The 21,867-nt window shown below is 36.5% G+C and overlaps 1 protein-coding gene across 3 annotated transcripts in view; it reads right to left on the bottom strand.

Annotated features, from left to right (window-relative positions):
• Positions 1-3,209: 3,209 nt before the first annotated feature.
• The window catches only part of PTEN (phosphatase and tensin homolog), a 92,016-nt gene continuing 73,358 nt past the window's right edge, over positions 3,210-21,867 (bottom strand). For all 3 annotated transcript variants that reach the window (XM_042961247.1, XM_042961248.1, XM_042961249.1), the window contains exons 5-8: positions 17,255-17,396; positions 12,154-12,320; positions 9,407-9,631; positions 3,210-6,722 (exon numbers count right to left, since the gene is read on the bottom strand). In XM_042961247.1, coding sequence (XP_042817181.1) covers positions 6,537-6,722; positions 9,407-9,631; positions 12,154-12,320; positions 17,255-17,396 — 720 coding nt within the window. In that variant the 3' untranslated portion in view covers positions 3,210-6,536. The remainder of the gene's footprint in view (positions 6,723-9,406; positions 9,632-12,153; positions 12,321-17,254; positions 17,397-21,867) is intronic.

Genomic DNA, 21,867 nt, shown 5'->3' with positions numbered 1-21,867 from the left:
CATTTCCAATACACCAACTTTGGTTAAATGCACAAGTTTGAAAATAACTCAATGCACACATCAGATGCTACTAACAAGTTCATTAATATCCAAGATTCATTCCTGTATGTCAAAGGTCATCCAAGGTAAACATTATTTTCATTACAATGAACTGTGAGATTCCAGTGAGAACGGTTTGCCTCAATCAAAGGATTTAGTCTCTGAACTTGGGAGTCTAGCACTCAAAAATTTAATTCACCCACCCACCCATCCACACTCACATTTATAAACTTCCCATTAGGGCAATTTAATGACAGGAGAAAGTAAAAACTGAAAGGGCATTTGTAACCACTGGGTATCATTTGGGCGACTGGATAGGGTGGGCAGAAAATACTAAAGGTGCACGTAAATTAACGCCAATAAATGACAGGCTTCAGAAAGCCACACCTAAACATTTCCAGAATTTCACTAAACAGCTGACAACCTGAAACAGTAGAGCCGTGACTACAAGCCTTGCTCCAAACAAAACCTCTAACCATTTCAAGAACAGAGGAGAATCCACATGCAACAAGACAGACATTATCTTTAATTAAAAATATCTATATATAAATCCTTAACACTTCATTTAAAAATATGTGGCTGTGTTTTAAAATCTGGTAATGCTCAAAGCTGGCAGCTGACCTCACTCATATATGTAAAAATGTTATTGAAATATCAGTATGTTGGTTTTCCGTTACGTACTGCCCTGCAGCTGAATCTTTCTCACCAAAATTCTCAAATGACTATCAAAAAAAGAGCCGCATGTTCTAAGCCCCCAGGACACTAAACACGGTAAGTTCCAGAACTAAAGATGAACCATTCATGAAATACTATTTCTGAGATGCTGGAAACCACACTAGCACAGAGACTTAAAGACAATTGACAGACAAGCGGTAGCTTTTTCTTTTCTTTTTTTTTTTTTTTGCAGGTGTTAAACTAACTCACTCTATATTGAACTGTTTGGGAACTATAAAAACTGAAAAGCTCATCCTCTTTTCCAACCTAGGAGGGAAATTGAAAGGTAACAGTGAAGTGAACTACTCATATAGTGTCTCACATACTCCGCTTAACTATTTAACACGTAATTCCAAAATGCAAATATTTAAAATGGCTTTTGAGGAGATGTATCTGCAATGTTAAGCTTGTCTATGCTAAATAAATGTAACTATTTTATTTACTTAGACATGTATCATCCTGATACCAACAGTATCTAAACATTCATAATTAAGCAACCGACTTAGAAAGGGCTCTCACTGCATATAATCTGCATCTGTAGCATTAGAAAGAATCAATTCACTGCTTATTTTCTGATGTAACTGAATACTGTAAGTCTACGTCAGAAATACTAACCTTATGGGCTTTGAGAGTAAGCACAGTACAAATTTTATTACTGAAGAAAATATATATATGAATATACAGAAAAAAAACGTATAGTCACTGAAGAATCAATAATGGCCATGTCTCCACACGGGGGAACTAGGAGAGATTATTTTATTGTTGTTGCTATGGAAAAGTATTCTCAAAATAGCTAACTTAAGAACCAAAGGGTATTTATTACCACCAATGAAATTATCTGCCCTTTCCTGTCTTCTTCACATTACAAGCTTTTAAAGCCTGGGCCAACCAATGTGACTTTACCAAGTCTAGCTACCTACATTCTAATACATTTGTAAGGAGGAAGCCCTCTTGAAGGATGGAAAAATAGCAAGATCATGGTTATAAAGGAACAGACTTGCTCCAAAATTAACAACAACAACAACAACAACAACAACAACAACAAAGTGGAGAAGCAACCTAATCATTAGGCTTCCTACAGCAATCTACTTCTATAGAAAAACCAGTCCCTAACATTTCATCTTTAAAAGTTTCAAATACTGTCCTTATACCAGTTTAGACTGATTATACTGTTCCATTCACAAACCTTTCTCTCTGTGCTAGTTAACGGCACTCCGAATCAAAACTTCTACTTACGTCGTTTAAGACTAAGTCTTAGATGTCTGGCTAGTTTATCTGGCAGGAATAAAAGAGCAAAAACAGTTGGGACGTTAGCAGCAAATTCATTAGATTTAAGGGTTTGATTTTTTGTCTGCCTTTAGAAGCCTGCATGTTAAACACTGGTGATTTTTTAATTCTCAATGGAAATGGTGATGGCATTCACTTAACCAAACTAGCTCAAACTACACTGTAGTGAAAACATGCAATAAAAACAAAATTGCCATTAAATTCCTAGCTTTCAGACATGACCAAGATCTTCTTATAAAACACAGTAATTTAAAACCCCAGTATAGTTTTCGTCCATGCTTAATAGACCTAAAAGTAAAAAATAAACCTGTGTGCATACCCACACTTTTCATAGTTTAGATGATACATTATTCACGTTCATTTTTTAAAAAAGTCACGTGAGAAAATGTAAACTTGAAATCACATTAAATTCCGCTGTTACCTAAGTGGTCTGCTTTATTTTCAAAACATTGGTGCAAGCTACACTTTCACTTATTGTCTCGCTATGCTTTGTTGAAAGCATATGCCTTCGTCTTTAAACTCTGAAGAACATTAGAAATAACCAGATTAATTCAAGTACACAAAGTCTTTCAGACTACTCTGGAATATCAACTTGTAAATGGCACAAGTCACAATGAGTAGATGAAGCTTCCCATATGTTGCCGGCAGTCTCTACAGAATCACAAAGAATGGAAAAGTCACAAAGTTGAAATCTGAAATCCATTTGGGGAAACTATCTTCAGACATCTGGCTTAGTAGAAAAAAAAAAAAAGAAGAAGAAGAAAAAGAAGGGAAGAGGAGAGAGAAAAGAAAAGAAAAGAAAAGAAAAGAAAAGAAAAGAAAAGAAAAGAAAAGAAAAGAAAAGAAAAAGAAAAAGGGGGAAAAAAAGGCAGCAACTTTTCAAGAATCCTGAACTTTTTCAGGATTAGAATGCTACATAATGTGCTTGAAAGAATTTATGAAGTGCTGACTAAGGCCCTAAAAAAAGTGCCTCTCTTAAACATGAGTAGACGGATACTCTACTCCCAAGCTGACAAAGGCCCATGTTTTTATAACTGCAGGCTTTGCAGGACAGCAAGGAAAAAGAAAACTTACAGAAAACTTAATCACATTTGGCTGCCCATCATTTAAAATTTCAATAAATTTAAGCGATTTAAGTTACACTCTCATTTAATAAAACACCCACACAATGACAAGAATGAGACTTTAATCAGTTTTAAGTGGAGTTTATAACACTAAGAGATAAAGGGTTGTTAACAAACACAATAACAAATGGACATCTGATTGGTATGAGGCATTATCCTGTACACATCGTATTTTTTTGTGTATCCTCAGTGCATAGCATTTACACACAGAGCCACTGCTGCACAGCACAAGAGTATCTGAAGAGGCTGAATCAGAGTGAGGCTGTTTAACAGACTGAAATTTTTTAGTATATATAATCGATATGAAAACAGATTGAACTTCTGAACTGGCAGGGTAGAAGGCAGCTGGGCCAGACACTGCAGTTCGAGCCCTCCGGTGCACAGTTCCACCCCTCCGTCCGCATGCACGACACATTGACAGTATTTAAAGGTAAACGAGGCACTTTGTGGCAACCACAGCCATCGTTATGAACATATTGCACAAATTTTCTAGAACTAAACATGTAACTTGTACCCTACTTTTACTTTTTAAAGCTGAAACATCTGATGCTGCCGGTAAACTCCACTTAAGTTTATAACCTGTGCCACAGCAAAGAATGGTGATGCTATTTCTTCAACTACGCCTTAATAATTATGGCAAAAAAAAATGTTCAAGAGGAGCTACAGAGGACTTGTGATGGTACAGGGCCCAATTGTAAGCTTTCTTAAAAGTGATGCCTTCAAGTAACTTCAGACATGTAAGCGGCTGCACATCCAAAGAGTCTAAGTAAGAAAACATTCCAGAAACTCAAAGAGATTACCTACAGAATGCATTTCAGGCTAATTATGAATACTGTCATAAATAAAGTTTTAATTAGGACTCAAAAACCTTTCAGTCATAGCAATTCTTGTCAAATTCTATGGGGATGGTAACTGAAATAAAGGGGAGTAGTATGTATAATATATATTTATATATATAATATATATATATATAATGCCATTTTTCCATTTCCAATGACTACACCATAAAATGTAAGCAAGGCTTCTCAAAAACATTGAAACATTCAAAATCAAAACCCTCATTCAGACCTTCACATTCCAAAGGAAAGATAATAACAGTGCAAAAGCCCATTATAACGTCATTATTTATGACCTGGCCCTCCATGTTACATATTGGAACAACACAAGTTATGTTTTAATATATACTGTGCCCAAAAGTGTAACAAATAACAGTATTAATAACTATCATCAAAACATGAATAGTTGATTTTCATTTTAGTCAACAATTTTCAGCTTTTACGAAAGAAAAGGTGGCATATAAATTTCAAGGCTGAGATCTTAGCAACAGTTGTCTCTAACTTTACCAATTTAACTGGTGAGCAATCAGTTCTCTGTATATCAATGTTTCAATACAAATGTGTAAATCCTAAGAGCTTTGTTAAAAATTTAAAAATTTTTTATTCGTTGAATGAAACTGATGAGGTATGGAAAACATGTCAACATTATATATACCAAGAATATTTTTGATGAAGTTCTGCCTAATCTGTTCACCATCAAACTCTAAAAATGCTGCTCTAATAGGTCCTAATGCAATCTGTATTTGTAAATTAACTAGGGTCAGACCACAGCTAGTGAACAATTTCAGCACCAAGAAGTTATTGAAAATGAGATTTTACACCATTAAGAAATCAATTGGCTGGATATTTCAATGTTTCAAGGTCAGGGTAGAATTTGAAAGACACCAAATTTCGGGGGTGGGGGGACTTCTTTTTAATAACATCTTCACATTAGCTTTACAATAGTAGTTGTATTCTGCTTAAAATCATATGCAGTCTGGGCATATCAAATATATGATATTTAAGAAGTGAAATTGAAGCCCTAGTCCTAACTCTAGCACTATGAAGAAATGATTCAACACTGCACATTAAAAGAAAAAAAATCTATTCTTTCAATAAAAATCGATAAAAGCATTATGTGGGACAATTTCTACTGAAGAAGTAAATGCCTTATTATTTGTGCAGTGTTGAAAATTTACTGCAACTCTAATTTCCTTTTTAACACAAATAATGTCCTTTTAAATATAAACATTATATGTATTCAGTATTCAAGTAAAATTCCCTAACAGTTAATGACATTTAAAAAATGTGCAAAACTGCAAAACTCATTGTAATAGAATGTGTAAGGTCAAAAGGGTGGGACGGCTGACAGCTATCGGATTGAATAAGTGCATCATAAATCTTTAAAGAAAAAAAACGCTTACTGTAGAATCTCAAATTGAAATTTCCTGTGCAGCATTACAAAATATTTTATATTCAATGAGAAAAAAAGCAGCTTGCAGGCAGCACATGAAGCATCCACAGCAGGTATATGATTGAAAACTAATAACGTTAAGTGTATGCAGTCGACTGATGTAGGTACTAATAGCATCTGACTTTTCGCACTGGCCTTGATTACACAGGAGATGGAGCGGTCACTACAAGTGAGAAAACATATTTAATAAGTCATTGTCAATTTTTAAAATGTTTCAAGCCCATTCTGTGTCGATAGCCTCCACATTTATATGGTTAAGTCATTGTTGCTGTGTTTCTTATCTATGACCACATTATTTTTATATCCCTTCATTTGTGGATTCTTAACAAGTTGTGGAAGGTTCATTCCTGTACCCCAATACAGATTCACTCCCTCTAGCTGCCTTTTCTAGCACCAATATGCTTAAAAAAAAAAAAAAAAAATGCACAAAACAACAAGCAGTGACAGCGGCCAATTCCTCAAACGTCCAGATTAATAACTGTAGCATGCTAAAGAAAGGTGCGTGGAAATAGCTGGAGACGGCATACGGTCCAGAGTCCAGCGTGAAACCCATCCCTTTCTGAGCACTCCCTCTCCATCCCCGACCCGAACACATGCATGAGAATGTAGCGGAACCCTCGAGAAACTCCTCTTAGCCAACTGCAAACTTCTCTGTTGCCACAAGTGCAGAGGGGTAGGATGTGAACCTGTATGTCACAAAACTCTTTAGCCACTTCAGTTGGTGACAGAACACAAAATGAGAAATTCCTACGTATACACATCAGTCTGTCTCCACTTTTTATAAAACTGGAATAAAATGGGAAAGTGCCATCTTTATTTATCCTAATTGAATTTTAAATGTCCTTTTGACACAAAAAGGTATATACATGACACAGCTACACAACCTTTTTTCAACTGGACAACAAGTGTCAAAACCCTGTGGATGTATAGGGTAAAACAAGATTGGTCAGGAAAAGAGAATTGTTCCTATTAACTGGTAATCTGACACAATGTCCTATTGCCATTAAAAAAAAAAGGTCCAATTTCAGTTTATTCAAGTTTGTTTTCATGGTGTTTTATCCCTCTTGGTAAAAAAAAAAAAATTCAGACTTTTGTAATTTGTGTATGCTGATCTTCATCAAAAGGTTCATTCTCTGGATCAGAGTCAGTGGTGTCAGAATATCTATAATGATCAGGTTCATTGTCACTAACATCTGGTGTTACAGAAGTTGAACTGCTAGCCTCTGGATTTGATGGCTCCTCTACTGTTTTTGTGAAGTACAGCTTCACCTGGAGAAAGAAGAGAAGGTTTAAATGGAAAAATCCATAAATCTGACTAATCTTAAAAAATAGAGATCTTTACTAAGTAATTTAAGATTTGTTTTTAAAAGCGCTACGACAAATATGATCTTTAAAAGGCAGCTGCCTTTTAAATGACCCTCTTCTTCAGATTCCCTCTATGTTCTTTCTTACAATACACTAAAAAGTTATACTGGAATGTTAAAATACTAGTCTTTAATAAGCATAAGCTGCAAGCACGGACTAAGTAATTCTACAAAAGAAATGCACTGAGCCTGAAGTTCATCAAGTTTACAAAATGTATTTTCCATCTCGAAATTCAACGTACAAAGAGCTGAGTTCCGAAAGAACATTTCACTTACTACCTGTCTGAACCTCAATATGTTTTCTGATACAAATGATACTGAACAAATACAAATGCTATATCATAAAAATACTGCTCAACAATGATGTTTAGGATCCCATCAGCCCTAAAAACCTCCCATGAGGAGAGAACATCACACAGTGATCAGAACAGTGGACCAAGGGCCTTTTTACAGGCACAGCCGAGTTAACTGTCAAACAAGTCGACAAAGGCAGGTATTTCTGTTTTAAAGGCGAGGAAGCTAAGGCCCAGAGAGTTCAGGCAACTTGCTGAAGGCCACATATCTAGTAGGTGGTGGATGTGAGGCTTCGGGGAGATCTGGCAGGAAGCCCCTCGTTCATTCTCTTAAATCGGCAGCCCCTCCCCCATGGTCCAACAGTCTTCATCAATTCTTCTCTTCCACCCAAAATCCGTTCCATCAGTGACTCCTTTCAGTTCCACCTCCAAAATACCATCTGTCCCCACCCTGACAGCTTTTCATTGTGCCCCACAGCCACCACGATAGTCCAAGCAAGCACCGTCTCCACTGGATTAAACCACAGCAACAGCTTCTCAACTCACCTCACAGCTCCGTTCTTGCCTCCTCTCCCTACTCTCCTCTCCAGTCTACATTTTGAAGGAGTGGACAGAATGAACTTTTAAAGACAAAATTCAGATTATATCCATCCTGTGCTGAAAACACACCAACGTCTTCACACGCAGACTCATGTGCTTTAGTCAAAATGACTCCTCCACTGCTCCTCAAAACTACCCAAATTATTCCTGTCTCACGACTTTTGTAACTGTCTCTGTCCTTCTCTCTTTCCCTAGATATTTATATAGCTCACTCGTTCCATTAAGGCCCTGATTAAATGTCACCTGCTTGTAGAGGACTTCTCTTAACTATCCACCTAAAAACACACACCAAATGATCTCCGCTTTATTTGTTCACAAGCACTTACCATGATATGGTACTTGTTTACTGATAACTGAAATACTTTCTATATGTAATCACAAATACATATTCTTGTGATATTAAAACAGAAAACAATAAAACTAGAGGAAGTCACACTGTAAAAGCTAGTAATTAAGGAAAATACAGCGCTAGGTAAAAGACCATCATCAATGGAAACCCGTGAATTCTAAAAGACACTTATAGACACTTAAAAGAAATATAAGATCTAAAGCCACTTAAAAATGGATTTATTTTCACTTAAAATATGTAGCCCCTTTATTTTTATTATTACTAGCAATATTCTTATACTTACAAGCTATAGTTAGGCTTGTTGTATACTACAAAAATGGAATGAGGCAAAACAAGGAAGAGAGAATTTTTTAAAAGAGAAAGGAGAAGGGTATGGTGAAATAAAGGGGGGGAGGATCAAGTAGAATAAGAAATAAGAAAGGAGAAAAAAAGGGCAAACTAACCACTTGGAAATATTTACAGATCAGCTTTTCATAGAAAATTCTTATCTATAGACAGGAGCAGAAATACACACACACATCACATATAGATAAAAGTAAATGAAGCAAATACTTCCACAATATGAGGAAGCAGACAGAGTTTTAGAATGGGATTAACACCAGAGGATGATGAGCGAAGGCCTTCCAGGGCACGAGAGACCGAAGCTAAGGCTACAACAGGAAGGCCGAGTGCGGGAAGGGCAGGGGAAAGGCAGAGGGTTGAGAGGTACAGGGAGAAAAAAAGAACCAAAAGGACTGGAGGCAGGAGAGCTTAGCCTGTGGAAGAACTGAAGACAGCCCAGAATGGGGGACTCTCGGGGAGCAGGGGGCATATGGCTAGTGCTGATGTAGGAGGGAGGCCTGTGCTGAATTAGGTAGGTCCTTGTAGGTCCTATCAAAAAACCACAAGGTCTTTAAAAAGGATGAACAGGAGTGACACAATCACATCTATTTTAAGATCACTCTGTGGAGTTGAGGATATATGGGAAGGGGACAAAGGTAGGAATTGTAAGAACATTCCCTAGAAGTCATTCCCAAATGACTGAGCTCCCTTCTACTTCTTTCTTCCCCCAGTCCTACTTCACATCCTGCTTAAACTTAACTCCCCTTCCCAACCCCTGCCTCAGATTTCACCAAACAACCACACAGAAGAGGGTTAAGAAAAGAAAAAAAAAAACCATACTTTTTTTTTCTTTACTCTGTGTGCATCCTTGTTAGAAACTCAAGTCACTGATATGTAAATATTGCTTCTGAATAGTACTTAATTTAAAACTTAGTCATGCCAAGTCCTTCACCAGCTATACACCTAAAATTAGACACACACATACACAGAGCCACCCAACAATTCCTCAAAATGTTTTTGACTGACCTTAAAATTTGGAGAAAAGTAGCGGTTGGCCTTGTCTTTATTTGCTTTGTCGAGATCATTTTTTGTTAAAGTGAGTACTAGATATTCCTTGTCATTATCTGCACGCTCTATACTGCAAATACTATCAATTTCTTGATCACATAGACTTCCATTTTCTACTTTTTCTGAGGTTTCCTCTGGTCCTGGTATGAAGAATGTATTTACCCAAAAGTGAAACATTTTGTCCTTAAAAAAAAAAAAAAAAAAAGACAGATTGTAAATTTTTTTTAAAGAAGAAAATACATCCCCTATATTAAACATCTGCCCCAAGAAGTCAGTAACCTAAGCCACGTGCCGTTTGCTATTTTGAATAAAGACAAACACACAAAACTTGGCAGTCTGGGTTATCTGCCACATCTAACTCACATAAGATTATTCTTTTGTTCACATTTTAGACCAAAATTGGAACTCCACAAGTTCCAAAATAACTTACTTTTGTTTTAAAGCCTTAAGTAAAATATCACCTTTCTTGTCTAATGTTAGCTTTAAGAAATGTTTTGAGTTCATATGTATGTATGTATTTAAAAAAAAATTGTAAGTGGATTTAATTTCCTCTGTCTCAACAAGTTATCTATTACGAATTTAATAAACGTTCCTGAAAAGTCAGCACGACTTCTCAAGATAGCAAGGCGGGTACATTTCTACTTCTGAAGCAATACAAACAAACATTAGGTGGCTCCTGTTCCTCACACGACAGTACGAGTGTACATTTGGAGACTTTCACAATGTGGGGGAAGGAAGACCAGCAATTCTGACTTTTTTTATGTTATAAAATGCCTATTTTTAAAAAATCGCTTCTTACTTATAATATGATGTCTTGTTAATCAAAAACACACCAGAAGTTCATGACTTGAAGCCTTTCCTGACCAACACACAAAATGCTCTCTCTCTCCCCTCTCCCCTCTCCCCTCTCCTAATTACTGGAAGTTGGCCTGTACGGATCACCTGACAGTTAATGATGCGCAGCCTCCTTGTGGCATCTCATCTCATTTAAATTGCCGGTTAAATCCTTTATTCTAATTTATCTTCAAGTTCTGTTATTTTCCCAGAAAGATGGTAAGACCTTTAGGTATCTTACATTTAAAACTGTCTTTTTATCTTTTAACAATACCTAGCAATGTCATATATAAGTCTTTTAAAAAATATTAATTGCAATTATTTTAGGAAAGTCATTGAATTAGTAACTATATACATATTTACTTAGAGTCAGAAGAACATAAGCTAGTAATATTTAAATCTCCACAAGTGGGGATTCTGTATAGATAACTGATTACACTACAACGGTTTTTGTTTAAATCACAGCAACATTTCTAACAGGTAGGTAGGGGAAATCACATAAAATGGAAATAAACATAAAGTAATCCCAGATACAGACGTATTACAAATAATGATCTAATCTTAAATTCTGCATGTATTAATGTACAGACGATAACTGAAATAAGAACTTATGCACTCCTAAAGGTATAGGGAAACAGTGATGCAGCTGCCTGTTTTCAAAAGAAAATATAAAACTTTATGTGTGCCAGTCTTATAACAAATAGAAGGAAAAGAAATACTTACCTTAATTTTAAAACACTTGCTAATGCTTCCTGGATTATTGAAAAATAATTTTCCAAAGTTACTGAGATATATTTAACTTTCATTTATACAGAATAGGTAGGAAATGGGTTTCTGGCGGAAGAAAACCAGCTCAACGTTTTGTAGAGCTATGTGGATTCCCAGCTATGTGGATTCTGGATATAGGAGACTGTATTTCTTTGGATAAGTCAAAGTAGAATTTAAAATTTTTGTAATAAATGAAACTTCCTCTTATTTTTTTTTTTAAAGCTAAATATCAGGAAAACAAAATCAGTCCTATTACTGAGAATGTCTAAAGACTGGCAATACATTATCTAGCATGTTCCATGAGCAGTACCAACATACAAAGGTAGTATATTTGTTCACTACTACCCCAAAAGTTTGCACCTTAGGCACACTTACCTTAAATGTTCACTCAGTATTGTAAGCCAAGACAGTTTAAGAATGAGCTCTCGCATTCCCTAATTATAGCTCAGTAAGACGCAAACCTCACTAACTTCCTAAACCTGCATATTTAATACCACATTGTTTTCATTCTTTATTACTTCCTTTGCATATTAACTGATCTTCTATCTAAAATTCAAAATATTCAATAAACTTGAGGAAGTTAAATATAAAATGATCTGGTCTCAGGAACCATGAACCCTAATGGGGGGGAAATGGTTTGTGTCATTACACAAGACCATGAAACACATCTTTATTTATACATATACACTAAATCTTCTACAAACTGATAGCCCCTTGCTAATTTCTTAGTGCCTGCTCATCCTTTCCAGAAGGATTATAACTGATTTAATGGGGTATACAATCTTTAATACTTTTACAAAATTTCTCTGCATAACCCAACTTAAAGAACGTTCATCTCAAATTATAATATGTCATAAGGACTTTCCCTTCTAATAAGACTTTTTACCATCAGAATGTCTCATCAATGCTGTAGTACGCAAAGCGTGTGCAGATTCAACAGAAAACCAATTATAATTCATGAATGTCTGTCATAAAATATATCTTATAATCTCTCCTTACAAAGTGATTTCTGCTTAACCAAATATTTTAAGCAAAAGATCTAAGGTCGCCGTCCGAGGTATGGTGAGTCCGGGTATTTTTCCCACTACGAGTAAAGTGCAAACCTTTTTTAGCATCTTGTTCTGTTTGTGGAAGAACTCTACTTTGATGTCACCACACACAGGCAGCGGCTGAGGGAACTCGAAGTACATGAACTTGTCTTCCCGTCGTGTGGGTCCCGAATTGGAGGAATAGATCTTCACCTTGAGCTGGCAGACCACAAACTGAGGATCTGCGTGGTGAGATACACATTAGCATCATTTCACAGGAAATGCCTTCAAGTGCCAGACTGCCAAAAACTGTTTAAATGATTACTATTAGCAATATACACAAAACAGTAATTCTGCACCTGTAACCCTGATCTAAGACAAATCAACGGAAAAACTAAGGTCAAAAAATATAATCAGTCCAAAAGTTTCTCTAACTCGTACCTTCAACATAAGGTTCTACTCACTGTATGAAAACCAATCTGTTTTACAAACAGTAAGTCCCAACATTAGACTTCTGGCACTGCAGTTAACATCAAATTTTAACATTAAGTTGTAAAATACCTAACATAAACTAGATTGATAATTAAAATGCTACAATAATTTCCTGGCACATTCATATTTGCTGCAGTATTTTAAAGTCTCTACCATGTAACAAAACCCACCAAGTACAAACCACTACATGTTCACAACAGGCATGAGAACATAATCTGTAACAAAGTTATACGAAATTCCATAAACGCAAGACTGAATATTTATAAAACAAAACAAAACATTAATCATGATTTATTTTACCTATAGCTCATATTTTATTTCTTAAAGGTATATAAAGCCATCATCATGAGAAACAGGAAGAAAAGGGTGTGAAATGTCCGCAAAGAAATACAACAGACTCAAGCACCAATTGAAGCACAACCCCCCTCCCTCCAAACACACTGCATTTTCATCAACACATATTTTGGCTTTGGCCCCTGTCTGTTTCAAAATAAAGGGAAGGACTACATGGTTTAGTGAGTAACCTTATGAATAAGAAGTGTGTGTTGAAGGAAATATGCCAAGACAATCAAGAAGTAAAATCCTAAGCCTGCAAAGAGTACTAGAAATTTTCGTATATGTTCCATTCGCACCCGCGCGCGTGCACACACACACACACACACACACAGACACACACAGGCATAAAATACTCAGCATCAAAAGGCATCATCCTTAAAGATGAAAAAAGAAATATCACATTGTTTATGAATGTGGCCAACAACTGAGAACAAAGCAAAAAGCTTATCCAAGCTAGATGAATTTTCTGGTTTAATAAACATGTGCTGGCCCATCTATGCAGTATCAAAAGCAGTATCAGCACTCACATAATAAATGGGTTTGATAATAGCATCACTGGGCTTTTCTAATATGAATTTGTGAGGCATTTATTATGAGAAAAAGGGCACTCCAAAAAAGGGAAACATTCTACCAACCATCTGTCAATAATTGTCACTCCCTTGACTAAAGGTTCAAAGTACAATGAGCCATTTTACAGGATTTTACCTGATTCCGAAATTTTCTGGCTTGAAGAAGCAAACAAAAAGGTACGATTTCAAAACTGTGATAAAAATCGACCAGGATGAAAATGCCTTGTAATCTTATTAATTCAAACTCCTAATTCAGAACCTGATAGTCCTGATTTTAGGACTTTAAACTGCGTATTAACTGTATAAGCCAGATTTCAAGTGAACTACAACTAAAATGTGTATCTTCAGGAATCCCAGAATAGTCAAATCAATTCATAAGCTAATTACAATTCAGTGTTACTTAGACTTTACCCCCAAAACTAAGATAAAAAGTTTTAACAAAATTAAGTGGAAAAGATTTTTTCAAATCACTAAAGAAAATAATTTTCCCTACATTGTGAATTTCCCATTTTAGATATCTCACACCTAATTTATCAGAAGTCCAACAAGAGTATGGTTCTGCTGACTTCTAGACACAGTTCAGATATTTTTCCTTTGATGTAACTGTGTTCTAAAGAAATGACAAGTCAATACCTGGTAAACAAAAATCAGAATTAAATTTTTTTGACATGTGCATACTGATAGAGTATTGACAGAAAAATCACAGTGATCATCTTGTTAACATTTTGACCCTTTCTGATGTTAAAAGTAGAATAACTTTTCCTTTATTTAGAAAATATTAAGACAATTCTCAAATATGAAAAAGGCCGCTAACCCCTGACAGCTTTGCAGAAAATGTTCTACTTTCACAAGTTTTCTTTTCTTCACTGACTCCTTATCTCCTCTTGAGCCCAAACCTGCAACTCCACGTCTCCATCCTCACCATCCCGGCCCCTCTGGGCCTCACCATCCCACCCCTCTGGGCCTCACCATCCCGGCCCCTCTGGGCCTCACCATCCCGGCCCCTCTGGGCCTCACCATCCCGGCCCCTCTGGGCCTCACCATCCCGGCCCCGTGCGACCCTTTCGTAGAAGGCTGGTTAACTTCTAGCTCTGTTTCCTGATGCTCCCCAAAGTATCAGATAGACTCACACCTAACAGACCCATACTTTCAAGCACTCACTATCCTCATGTAAACAGCTCACCTTCACCTGATTAAGACGGGGTTAAAACCCACAACATTCATGTCTCCAAGTCTCCGTGATACTCATTTTTTTCTTTCATACCTTCTCTGTGTATTAATCACAGGGCCAGAATCAAAACTGACAAAATATCCAGATATAAATGGCAAAGCAAAAAGTAATCAAATCCTACTGATTGCCTTAGCAAAGCACATCTGGCTTACGGCAAGTCACACAACTGGTTTCCCTTCCCCCATTTTCCCCCATCTTGCAACCTCCACTTCCTACAAAGCCACACTTAAAACACAGCATATGCCTCCAGAATTGTCACTGATGCCATAGTATTTATCACCTCTAGTCTGATAACCCCATTCAAGGTCCTCTTATAGTCAACCACACATTCCAGTCCTCTTCTATTCTCTGTGTCTACCCTCCTGTCCAGCTCATTTCCTACTGGTATGCTTCAATGCAAGCTATTTCCTATTGCCTGTAATACTTCCTTCGGTTTTAATGCCAATCTAAGCTGTACGCTTTCTCCAATGTTCACTGAGAATCCGACTTCCTCCATGAAACTATTTGACAAGCCCCAAAACTTTTATTTTTCTGAGTATACCATTTATAACTTATACATATAATCTCCCATTCAATTATGTATTGCTTTTGTTATAATACAACTTCATTACATAGTAGTAAATCACAGTGCATAAATGGAGAACTAGAAAACTGATAAAGATTAAAAAGATGTCAGTAGTCAGTAATTTTAAAAGTTTAAATGTAATACTGAGAAGAGACCAAAAAAGAAAAGGCCACCACAAGGTTTAAGTGGAAGCAGGCAGAGCACAACTGATAGATTTTTGCTGGAGGAGGTGAATGTGAAAAAATTACACTAGATAATAAGACTACTGAACTGAATGTTCTCCTCCCCTTAGCAAATGTCCCTAATCTGTAATACCTTTCTTTTGGCTCTTAAACCTGATATCTACCCTACAGGAAGAGCAGGAGTTTTTCCTTCCTTCTTCCTTCTCCTCTATGAATTTAAGTCCCTATGTCAATTACCTCTGACAGTTCAGTGCCTTGCATTTAGAAGTTTTTATCAAAAACATTATTATTGTTTTGATATAGCTGGCTAACATAACAATGTTATATTAGTTTCAGGTGTACAACACAGTGATGCCACAACTCTACACGTTACGCTGTGCTCACTATAGGTGTGGGTACAATCTGTCACCATGTGACACTATTTCAGTACCACTGACTATATTCCCTATGCTGTGCCTTTTATCAGCACTTTCAAAAATTGTACTGAGATGACAAAAGCATCAGTGAGGTCTCTCAGAAGGCTCTATATAACATGTTATATTAATAAATCTGTGGTCGTGATGAAATTATCTAGTTCTAAGAACGTAGGAAAGATAAGATGAAGGTGATTACACCTAACTGAAAAGGATAAACACAACCAAGAAATTAATTTCCTAGGTACAAATTAATTTAGGGATAGAATTTTTTAATTCCGCAAATATTTTCAAGAAGCGAAACTTAAAGCTAAAAACTAAAATCACTAACAAATTACAGAACCTCACTGAAATATTATTAGAGGTATTCGAAGAAATAATGTCGTGGGATCTTATCTACAAACTACAAAACTGCACTCTAAATAATAAATAAATAAAACGTATTTCTTAAACATGACAACATGGCTAATCACTGCCAAGGCAGAGCTAACATGCTTCTGATAAAATTCTGATACAGGAAAAAGCAGCAGCAGTCTGATCTTTCACAGGGTTGGATGATACTTCCTTCTATGCGTTCTCTCTTGACTCACTGCTCTGGGTCTGAGTATGAAGGCTCCTACCAGGCTGGCTGAGAACTCCAGCCAAGAATAGCAGAGAAGCAGAACAGGACTGGGGTGACTGAGGAAGGCTTACAGAGGTCAGGGTAAGCCAGAGGTCAATGTGAGGCAGACATCACCGACATTATTCTATTTAGTATGTATCTAGGAAGTTTTCAGATCTCAAAATATCTTCATTGTATTGATAAGCAAACACAAAGACAGGTAGACGGTGTGCCCGGGGTTATACAGTACAGCAATGACAGAGCTAGAATGCGAACTTGGATCTAAATCCAGGTTTTCTCTAATACTCCACATACTTTGACCCAACCCTATTCACTCAATATACTTCAGCTTTTCACCACGTCTTATCATTGTTTTTCTTTTTATTGTCCCAGTCACTATTACTATCACCATCTAGTCTTCCTAAGATATCGAGGAATCAGTCCCTGCCCCAACACCAATAAACTAACAAATCCCACTGCCACTCTGATGGTACATCTCTAACGGGATAGGTTTTCCAGTTACCTGATCACAATTTAGGCTGCATTTGGTAGATGCAGCAAAGAATGTTTCTTTCATAAATATAATTTTGCTTCCAAGACATTATATTTATTGGCTTTCTTAGTCCAATGTGCTAAATTGAGCTACTTAATTAGTCTGGATAGTTCAGACATATATGCCCCTGCATAAATGTTAAGTGTTGTTTCTGTCTAGATTTTTATGTAAACTTCTACATATGTTCAGAAAAGTGTTCCAATACACGGAAGGATGAGAATTTAGAGCACTTACTGCAAGTTCCGCCACTGAACATTGGAATAGTTTCAAACATCATCTTGTGAAACAACAGTGCCACTGGTCTATAATCCAGATGATTCTTTAACAGGTAGCTATAATAATAAACATAGCGCCTCTGACTGGGAATAGTTACTCCCTGGTGGACAGGAAAAAAAAGAAAGAAAAGCCACATTCAAAAGAAAAATTCCATTATAGTTATTTCACTAAATTGTTATGGTTACATGGGTTGTGCCCACTGAAGAACATACACACATTAAAAATTTGACCTTAAATGATTAATATTTAAATCCACCTCAACAACACAGTAAACCAGAGCAACATCGGTACAAAGGAAAATACGAGAAGAACTTTTCTCCCTTAAAATATAGTTATCACAATACCCTCATTTATTCAATGGTCACAGCAATTCCCCGGCCCAGGAACCCGATAAGCAAAGGCCACTGCAGCTGTGTCTTTACACACAGGGCCTCCCGTAAAAATGTATGGACTTTTATTAAACGCACAATTCCTCAAAAGCTTGGTTATTTTTCAGGCAAAAGTATATCAGAATCAGCAGCGTACATGAAGGCACAGTGCCTTTAAGAGACAGAAACAGTAGCAGCAAAAAGTGATGGCCACAGACCCCAACAAATCCAGGAACATGTGGCTGGCATAAACGGAGACAAGAGTTCCACAACAGAGGTTCCTCAAGATGTTCCCAAGCTGCACGTATCTCTTTGCGGAAGAAACCAGGGACAGACATAATGTTTGAGAAAACTTAAGTATTACAAATGCTAAAAATATATTTAATTCATGTGCTATTAAAAAAACCCCACTTATCTAAAGGAAAAATCTAATGTGCGCAGCCATGCATTCATTAGTGATGCAGAATAAATGAGGCATTAGGGTACTTATTTAAGGTTTCTTTTCCTATTACATGTGTGACTTCAGAAAAATCTTAAGCATTTTAACTTAGAAATAAAAGGCAAATAGTAACATTAAGCTGTCTGACAGTTAAAAGTGACTTGCAAAAAAGTTAAAAGTATATTCAAGAGAAAAAAGAATGAGCAGTATTTGTAAGTTGTTATCTAAATTTCCTAATGTGTTAAGAACTCTGGCACTTTTAATAAAGTACGTTTATGAGTTTAAAGACAGATACACAGAATAGCAGGTAAACAGGTATTCACTGTAGTATTCTCAGTAATTTTTAAAAGTTAGCATAAGTTCATTACAATTAAAAAATATATAAAATGTCAAAAATGGATAAAAGCCATTTCAAATCAGGACAAACGATTTAAGATTTTGGCTCCAGTGCAAAGACCATACAATCAGAAGACTTGGATTGAAAGCTGACAGTCAAAATACAAACTCTGATTTGTTTCCTTGGAAAAATGAAGACAGTTAATAAACGGCCTATCTTCTTCACAGGATTCTCACGAGGATTAAACACTACATGCAGTTACACAAAAGCATGCTAAACTGACAAAACGTTATGCAAATCCTAATTAGTGGTTTTAGAAATTCTATCTATATTTAAAGTACAATTTTAGAAGAAATGGAATTTTAGTCCCGTGTACAGTATTTTCTTAAAGAAATAGCAGTGAAATAGTATTACTGTGAAAAGCTGCTATAAAAATTAATGTTAAAATCATTGTTAAAGTTTACAAGTGTTTAAACTTAAAATGGTTTATCACATTATTTAATGCTACTTTGGCAAACAACACACTTTATCAAGATAAAACACAGAATTGCAAAGCAGGTTGGGGGAAAATAGCAGACGGAAGACGGCTGGGCAGGAAGGAATCTTTTTTGAACCATGTGAATTTATGATCCAGTCTATAAATTAAATTTAAATCTACAAAATTCAATCAATGGAAGTCCATAAGAAGACCAAGTTGTCAAATTATTTGTTGGGGTTTAGTGGAATGACAGATGACCTCTTCCTCTTTATCTTCTTGGTATAAGTTTGTACGAATAATTTAAAGGTTTTCAAAGCTTTAATTTTTCTCAAGTAGCAAGTAATTGGTAGCATATCTATAATGCAGCTGTTTATATACAGAGTCGATCCTTACCCAAAGGGCTAGGCACATGTATAGAGAAAGAATGTATGAATGTGTTAGATGTCAACACCGCATGAATACTTGTGTCTAAATACAAGCTGAACCAAATTACTGACACAATTCAAAGAAAAACACTGAAAAGCACAATTTAAATTTAATTAATGACTTTACCATCAAATTACGCATAACTAAGCTTCCGCGACTTAACTTTGTAATTCCTACCTACCAGCACCTCCAATTCACTATATTCGGATTAGCAGACATAACAAAGTAGGAAGGCTCAAATATGTATGGACCCCAGGCCTCAATGTGTCCTCTCTCTTCTCATCTCTCATGGCCACGATGCACACTTACTAAAATTTAATTAATGGTACAATGAATCAAACTGTTATCTAGATTTTGAAATGAGTGAACGCAACTTCTGTACTAAATTGACAATGCAAATTTATAACACTTGAAATATTGTATTTCCTGAATTCATATACTGAAAATAATGGCTTATGTGCATGTTTTACCTATAGCATTTTGAATATAAAGACTTCATATAAAATATCTCTTTTAAACTCTAAGAAATGAACATTTTTAGGCTCTTGAAAATTTGTTTTACACATATGAAAAGTGGGCTAACCTTTAAAGCTCCTGGAGATTAAAAAATACTACATGTTTTCAAAATGTCCACTTTTCATTTAAATGAACCAAGAACACTTAAGCTTAAACTGGTCTATAACTATATCCTAAAAGTTATTTCCACCCTCTACCACTAATGACCCACTCTAAACGGGAAGAAAATTACTTATATTCTTAACCTTTTCATCCTCAAATATCACTTCTAAAACATTCTAATTTTGGCTATACTTAGCATTCTTCAGATCTACTTAACACCACGTTCCTGGCCATCCTCTCAAAAGGCAGTCCTCGCTTCTCGATTCTCCGAACCCCTGACGCTCACAGACCAGGAGGAAGGGTTCAGGAGGCGGCTTGGTGTTCCTCCCACTGTTGTTCAGCCACTTTCTACAGTCTTTACTCGGTCTCCCTGACTCCTGATTTCCATCACTCAATACCTCGTTCTTCTGGCATGCACGGATTAAACTCTCGACCACAGGGATTTCAGCACTCTGTTGAACCACTCTCTTTCCATGCTGTCCCATACATCATCCTCAATGAATTTAGCTCCTATTTCACTGGGGACCCTTAGGTCATCCAGTGTGGGCACTCACCAAATTCCCTTCTCCCATCTTAAAATTTCTTTACTCCTGATATTTTATACAAGTGTCTCTTCATGTTCGCCTAGGTTCCATATTGGCAATCGCTCTATTAATTAACCCCTCTCTGGCATTTGCCTCTGCTCTACCTGTTTCCTCCAAATAATCAGCTCAGGTAACCCTCATTCTTTATCCAAAACAAACAATTTAAAGATTGAAAATTCACACTTTCCCCAAATCTTGTATCTCTCTCAAATTGACATCCTCTTTCTCTATATAAACTCTGAAAAGAGGATGCCTGGGTGGCTCAGTCAGCTGAGCATCCGACTCTTGATTTCAGCTCAGGTCATGATCCCAGAGTCATGAGATCGATCCCTGTGTCAGGCTCCACGCTGAGTGTCAAGCCTGCTTGAGATGCTTGCTCTCTCTCCCTATGCCCCTCTCCCCTGTTCATGTGCACGCTCTCTTGCTCTCTCTCTTAAAAAAACAAAAACAAAAAACAACAAAAAACAACTCCCAAAGGTAAGCCTCCACTCCTTACCTCATAGGAATCTGTTATTATGAGGCTGATTTCTTCATGGTCATTTCCTACTATTTTCTTAGTCCCATCTTGGATCACTTTTTGTCGCCATTTTGAAAATTCTCTGCCTGTCACAGGACCCAATCTCTAAAGGTTTTCTCCTATCCTTACTGGCTATCTTGTTTCTTCTTGTCCCTAAAGGTAGGCATACCTCAAAAATCTGATCTTAGAGAGCCCCTCTTTGTCAATCCTCTGTTATTTATAGTAGTTTACTTATCGATCTTAAACATTAACTCCAAAACCTGTGTCTCTCAATATGACTTCATTCCCAACGCCCAATACAGAATCTCCAATACTTGGCTGGACACTTCTAGCCAAAAACTTTAGAAGCATTTAAAACACACCATACCCAAAAACCGAAGCTTTCATATTCTTCCAACCTCTTGTTATTTCTATTAATGATATTCACTATTTTCTCCAGCACCTGAACCCAAAACCTCTTCTAATACCACCACCACTATTGTTTATTGAACTCTTACCATGTTCTTTGCTTTGTTCTAAGTATTTTCATAAATATAATTTAGTACTCAGGAAGTGGGTATTATCGGTAACACCATTCTATAGATGAGGTCGGGTCACACATCTTACAAGTAATGGCACTAAATTTCATCCTGGTGCTCCAACTCCAGAGTTTACACTCAACCTCTGATACAATCCTGCCATCTTCTTCCTGCTAGACTAAAGCCAAGAATCTGAGAGACAGTAGTGATATACACAGGGTTATAGAAAAAAAAGGTAAGGAAACCCCAGCAGTACAGGAAAGCTCCGGGCAGCAGAGTAAAGGCA

This window comes from Panthera tigris, chromosome D2 (assembly GCF_018350195.1).
Source record: "Panthera tigris isolate Pti1 chromosome D2, P.tigris_Pti1_mat1.1, whole genome shotgun sequence".
Lineage (NCBI taxonomy): Eukaryota > Metazoa > Chordata > Mammalia > Carnivora > Felidae > Panthera > Panthera tigris.
This window is presented reverse-complemented; position numbering and strand designations above follow the sequence as displayed.